The following is a 6,965-nucleotide window of genomic DNA, read 5'->3' as shown; positions in this document are numbered from 1 at the left end:
TTTCATCTATACTTCAATCTTATTTTAATATATTATAAAAAAAATGAATTTTTACATTCATTATTTATTAAATCATATAAAGAAATAAATTCAATAGGTAGAATTTGCAAAAAAAAATTATCAATACATAAAAAAAAAATTTTTTATATGAATAGTAGAAATCAAATTGGCATTCTTCTAAAATATGATAAATAAATGAAAATGAAGTGTGGCAATTGGGAATTGGGATGATGAAGAGTTTGCTGAGGGTTGATGAAGGGTGATGGTGGTTAGGTGCATATATAATTGGGGATTCTAAAAATAAAAAAAGAAAATTGAAAGAGGGTTAGTTGGCACTGAGTTAAATGAGTGTGTAACAGCAAAGAGTGAGAGAGAAAGATATCTTATGTTACTTAGAACAGTTGGCAAAATGTGTCAGTAAAAAATAAAATAAAATAACAAAAAGGAAATCAATAAATAAATAATTTTAAAAGCCTAAAAGGATGTATGTTTGTTAATAATAATAATAAATATAAATAATAATATAGGGAGCAAGCTTGGCCTTCAAGAGAAGAACCTCTCAAATCCAATCTCACAAACACATATGAAAGCAAAAGGGGAAGAGCAAAAAAAAAAAAAAGAAAATTGAACAGTTACACACAATTAAAATAATATTAATTAATTAATTAAATAATTTAATGAGGTTGAATAGTTTAAAGTGTTTAAACTAGAACTGGAAAATTATTACAAGTGAAGTAAAGTGTAGGAACTATAGGAAGAAAGAATTTAATTTGAAAATAAAAAAATTAAAAAGGTTGATTAGGTTCTTCTTGTTATGCTTATGCAATAATTTACCAACAGGAGCAGTTGGCAGTGGTTAGTGTGTCTTTTAAAATGATTCATGTCACCTCTTATAGCTTGAGCAGGTAAGCAAAGAAATAAAGCAAAAAAAAGTCTCACATTCTATGATTCTTTTATTTTAATTTTTAATTTTATTTATTTATTATATATATATATATATATATATATATATATATATATTTTTTTTTTTTTTTCTCTTTCTAGCTTAGTAAGTAGCTCTTGGTGTTGTCCTGTAATCTATAAAAGTTGGAATTTTTATGCTACATTTTGGTGTTTTTTATGCTTAGACCTACCAACTGTTTGTGAAATTGTTTGTTCTTGGTCTTTATAGTATTTGATAGTCTGCAGTGTTGATAGAGACATAAAACACAATCCTGTCCCTTTCAGATTTTTCACACCAGTCATGGCACTGATTTGATTTTGATTTATGAGTTTGGTGCCTTTTGGTTCTTTCTTTCTTCCTTGTTCTTGTTCGTCTTGTACTTGGATTCCCATCATAGAGGTTTCAAATTTTCAATAGCTCCTCATTTCCTATCTATCTCTCTTGCATCAAACCAAAGAAAGAAAATTAGTACTACTTGTTGGAGAGATTCTTCAATTCAAAGTTGTTTCCCAAGAAATGCATTAACATCAATCACATTGGTGTGAATTTCTGGAGATCTTAGTACTAGTTGTTGTTGCTTGGAGCACAAAGAAGAGAAGGAAAAAAAAGGGAATCTGCTTTAACTTGCTGAAGTTTTGATGAGCTGTGTGATGAGCTAATCCCATTGTTATGTTCCCTTTATGCTCTTAACACTGAAAGGTTTCGCCTTTTCTTGTCTCAGATAGAGAACCATTGTGTAGTTTGGAGGAAGAAAAAAAGGTAATAACAATAACAAGCTTGGTGGCTTAACTGAGTTATAAGATTATATTCCCTTTCACTTTTATTCTTTAACTTTAACTTCCTCTCTCAGTCCTATAAAGCTGCCAAGCTATTTGTTCCTTGTTTAGTCCTGCAAGATATCTCTCTATATCCAACTTAGTCAAAATTCTCTTTCCCCTTTAATCATTTCCAATTGTTTACTTCCTCCTTCTGCGAAATCATATATAGATATCATCATCATATGATCAAATTGGTTGATATTTATATATAACTGAGATGGGGGGTCATGAGAATGCAATGGGGTTTCATCATGGAAATGAGAGCATTCTGACAAATAATGTTAATGTCTCAGAAATGGATATGAGTTCTTCTATGTCATTGGCTAAGTCTTCTTCTTCAGATGTTGTTGTACCTAATAGTAACCCTTTTCTTGCTTCTTCTTCTTCTTGGGATCCAATTGTTTCCTTAAGCCAATCTCAAACTTTTGGAGGGTCATCAATGGTTACTACTCACAATAGTGATTTTGGAAATTCTTCATCTTACCCTTTTGTTCAATATATGTCTGACTCAACCAATCTTGAGGGCATTATGGTCCACAAAATTCCATCTTTTGGTAGTGGAAACTTCTCAGAAATTGTTGGATCCTTTTGTCAAGAAGGGTCTTCTGATATACCTAACATGGGGTTTAGACCAAGTTATAATCATGGCAATGATGCTGGAACCGAAAGAGCTCCAATGAATGAACAATCTCAGGTTGAGGACTCAATTACTGAAGATGGTGCACCAGGAACTGCACCTAGTGGAAATCGAAGAAAGCGCATGCTTGATCATGATTCTTCTTTCAGTCCAAACAAGGTTTGTGAAGATTGTTACTATGTTAATATATCAATTCAATCTAAGAACTTGGAATATTTCATTTCCTTATTTAGTGGGTAATGAATGAAAATTGCTTTCTAATCTGATTGGAATGCTGATCAAGTGATCATGATTCTACTTTTTGGTGCAAACTAGATTCAATTATTTAGTGGATAATTGTTTACTTGATCTAGTAAGTTATATAATGAAATGCTGAAAATATTCTACTTTCAGTCCAAACAAGACTTGTTGACTGTTTAACAAAGTTAATATAGCAGTTCGATTTTCGGATTTGGAATGTTTATTTCCTTGATTATTTGATGTAGTGAGTTAATGAATGAAAATGCTTTAGAACATATAATTAGAATGCTGATTAATGTGATCATGATTCTACTTCCTGTTCAAGCAAGGTTTGTTAGAGTGAAACATGTTGATAACTTGGTATATCAATCCAATCTCAGGACTTATTGCCTTGTTTATGTGATTCAATGAGCTAATAGATGAAATGCTTTTATAAACTTTGATTAGAATGCTGGTGGCGATGAACTGAAAGACTCTCCAAGGACGATATCTGATGGTGCTAAAGAACACGAAAAGAAGGCGAAAGTCGAGCAGAATGTGAGTGCTGATTTGCGAGGCAAGCAACCGGCAAAGCAATCAAAAGAAAATTCTCCAAGTGGAGAAGCTCCTAAAGAAAATTTCATCCATGTGAGAGCAAGAAGGGGTCAAGCTACAAACAGTCACAGCCTTGCAGAAAGGGTAACCACTAATCTTACAACAATGTTTGTTATCAAGCTTGGAAGCACTTTAATTTTATTTTGGTACTGAATGTTTCAGAAATTTTTGGTTGCAGGTGAGAAGAGAAAAGATTAGTGAGAGAATGAGATTGCTCCAAGAACTTGTTCCAGGGTGCAACAAGGTTAGTTGATTGATGTGATTGTGTTATGATTTCTTAGGAGAATGCTATGTTGCCGCCAAGACAATCCAATAATGGTGTATATCTTGATTTTATATTAATAATGTCTAATAAATCTCCAATATTGGATTGTCTTGGGTGCATATAAGACATTCCGGCTGATGTCGCATTGGATGATGTATATTCATAGTGCATACTAATGTTTTCTGCTATGTCTGGTTTCTCTTAGATAACTGGCAAAGCAGTAATGCTGGATGAGATTATAAACTATGTGCAGTCTCTGCAGCAACAAGTTGAGGTATACCCATTTTCTTCTTGTTAAGGCTCCATTTGATTTCTGTTTTCTTATTTCTTGTTAACCATTTAACATTTCTTCACTGAATTATGCACATTAAGAGATATCTATCTCACAATTAGTTATCACACGATTTCAAAGGCTAAATTTCATTTGCACGCTTATTTGATTATTCGACTAATTCAGAGAAGTTTTGCAGTTTTTGTCCATGAAACTTGCCACAGTGAACCCGGAACTGAATTTTGACGTAGAACGGATCCTGTCGAAGGAAGTAAGTGAAGGTCTTTCAGCATCATGTTTAATTTGATTTCTTGTTTGGAAATTTCTGAAACAATTTTTCCAAAACCATGACATTGTTACGACGTTTCAAACATAAATCCAAACAACACTAGTAATCTTTACACAACATTGCTCTTACTCGGTTAGCGATTTCTCTATTGTTTAGATTCTTCAATCGCGCTTAGGACATGGAATTGTTGGATATGGTGTTGGTATGAGCTCCCCTCACCCATTCTCCAATGGAAGTTTTCAAGGAAACATGGCTGGCATGCCTAGTACATCAACACAATTCCCTCCTTTGCCTCAGGTGATAAAACAAAATAAAATAAAGTACCATAAAAAAAGCAACAAGTTCCGAAGTCTCTGGTTGTGAAGAAGATACTAATGCTTTTCTACACATGCAGGGTGTTTTGGACCATGAGTTCCAAAGTCTTTATGGAATGGGGTATGATCCTAATACAGCACTTGACAATTTGGGACCAAATGGTAACAACCACAAACTTCTTTTTTGTTTAATGCTTATTTGTAACTATGAACCATCTTAAGTTTCTTATCTATTCTAAATCAGTGTCATGCTTATCAGGAAGATTGAAGACAGAATTATAGTGCGTGGAACAATTAGGCCATGCCTCTTCGACACATCGGAATCTTCCATTCGACTGCACAACTATTTAACTGAAGTTCAAAGGAAGGGGAAAAAAATAGAAGGGGGGAAGAAAAATAAAGTTCTTTTAGTTGTATAGGATCTTTTTTTTTAAATACCTAACTATTGGCTCTTCGAATTTTTAGAAGAAGATGACTTGTTAGATTTTGTGTTGTTTGGAAGGGAAGGAAAAAGAAATGATAGTTACACATATCTTGTGTAATTTAAGAACAAGTTGAAGTGGTGTTAGTCTAATGATGACTTGGAGGGCAAGTAATTTGAGGAGCATATATTGGAGTAGTAGTAAAAAGTGTGTGCAACTAATAACTATCATTATTACTCTTATGAAATGTTATTGTATAGAGTTGCAAGGCTTTGGACATTTTTGGAGCTCAATATTTGCTTCAATTTGTGTTGGAGATGTTAGATATAATGTGTACTCTTGTTTTTTTGTAATGGTTTTATGGGTTGTTCCTTTGTTTTTGTATTTATGAATAGAAAATGTAACAAATTAACAAGTCTCTTGTGTGTGAAAAGATGTAACGTGTGGGGATAAGAGAGTTTTTTTTTCACGGTCAGCCCGGCAAGCCAAGGGTTAGAGTTTGTCACCGACATTTACTTAAGCGGACTAGTGAACTAACCACTAGTAGGAGTGTTTGCGGTGCGGTTTGGTTCGGTTTTAAGAGAAAAAGTCATCCGATCCGAACGCTTAATCTATGTGCGGTGCGGTTTGAATTGGATGAATTTTTTTTGGAAATCCGATCCGATTACAAGCGGTTTGGATCGGTTTGGATTTGCGGTTTTAAAATAAAAAAATTAAATACATATAACAAGTCTCAATATCAAATTTTAAATAATCAACAATGACCTAACAAGTTTTAACAATATCTTAAAAAACCAATGATAACATAACAATAGAAATAAAATTATAGGTTAGTTAAAATAAATAAATAAATAACATTTTGAACATAAAATATTTATTAAATAATAATAATACATGAATAATAGAAAAATGTATAGCAAATTGAACATGTTATAAGTATAATTGTAAATATAATAATAAAATAATAATATTATTGCACATTGTGCGGTTTGGATTGGATTGGATCGGTTATGAAAAGTAGATCCGAAATCCGATCAAATCCAGCGGTTTGCAAAAAATAAAATCCAATCAAATCCGAATTAGTGCGGTTTTAATCAGTTTTCGGTTTGGATCGGATTGGATGAGCGGTTTAATTTGGATCGATTGGATTTGAACACCTCTAACCACTAGACCAATCCAACTTAATTATGGAGATAAAAGAGTTATTTTGAGTAGATTTTTTTTTGTTGCTCACGGTATTCTTCAACCCGACAGGTCAAGAACTAATCCGTCGCGGTTTGAAACTCCATTTAAGGGTACGAGATTCGAACTTCCGATATTTACTTTAAGTAGACGAGTGAGTTGACTACTCGACCAATCCAAATTAATTATTTTGAGTGGATTTTTATTTGAAAAATAATGACTTTTTTGATATAGTGTCTTAACTCTTAAGTCTTTAACACGCCCCGGAGGGGGTTGTGTTTATTTTGTGTCCATTTAGTACCAAGCATTTTTTTTACATGGTGAGAAATGTGACTAAAATAATTAATTTATAAATATAACTAAAATATGGGTTTTGAAATGGGAACTTGATTTATAGATATCATGAATACGTTCTTAATATTGGATTTTTTTTATGAAGCAAAGTTATATATATTTACTCTCTCTGCGCCAACGACAAACCAAATATTAGAAAGAAAAAAAAATGTACAATTCATAAAAGCAAAAAAGTAAAAAATAAAGACAAAACTGAAGTACTGAACTAGAGACTCAAAAATGTTGTAACATCAAACAGAAGCAGACAAGCATCATAAGAAAACATTTTCATATCATTTAATAATGAGCGTGATGAATACTTATTCATTCAATTAATAAGGTAGGGGATACAACCAATATATATCCCTTTCATTATTTAATATAGGAAACTGAAATGTATTGGGTGATACAGTAATTATTAATTAATGATCTACCCAAGGCTATGTGCTATATTTTATTCTAGACTCAGTCAAATTTAGACTCTGAAAATCATTTTATCTATAATTTGAAGTAGAAAATAACTTTGATTCAGAATGCTGAACTAATTTATGTCTACTCCATTATGATTAATTTATGAAGACTGGCACATGTTGCATTGCAAAATGAGCATTGAGCCATTGAACATTGACCATCAAGCATGCAAAAATGGAATCAATA

General features: G+C 32.3%; 1 protein-coding gene across 2 annotated transcripts; it reads left to right on the top strand.

Annotated features, from left to right (window-relative positions):
* Positions 1–573: 573 nt before the first annotated feature.
* On the top strand, positions 574–5,114 carry LOC107605575 (transcription factor bHLH74). 2 transcript variants are annotated; one of them, XM_016307487.3, is made up of 8 exons: positions 574–2,557; positions 3,086–3,316; positions 3,411–3,476; positions 3,703–3,771; positions 3,968–4,039; positions 4,214–4,354; positions 4,452–4,533; positions 4,631–5,114. In XM_016307487.3, exons 1-8 carry the CDS (start codon positions 1,979–1,981, stop codon positions 4,651–4,653), a joined length of 1,263 nt encoding a protein of 420 aa, XP_016162973.1. In that variant the 5' UTR covers positions 574–1,978; the 3' UTR covers positions 4,654–5,114. The 2 variants fall into 2 exon arrangements, with proteins under 2 accessions (XP_016162973.1, XP_016162972.1); XM_016307486.3 differs by having other exon boundaries at positions 1,836–2,557; positions 4,616–4,785.
* Positions 5,115–6,965: the final 1,851 nt, after the last annotated feature.

The sequence above is a fragment of the Arachis ipaensis genome, chromosome B6 (assembly GCF_059453495.1).
Source record: "Arachis ipaensis isolate K30076 ecotype BB chromosome B6, ASM5945349v1, whole genome shotgun sequence".
Lineage (NCBI taxonomy): Eukaryota > Viridiplantae > Streptophyta > Magnoliopsida > Fabales > Fabaceae > Arachis > Arachis ipaensis.
Note: the sequence above shows the minus strand (reverse complement) of the source record. Positions and strands in the feature narration are given on the sequence as shown.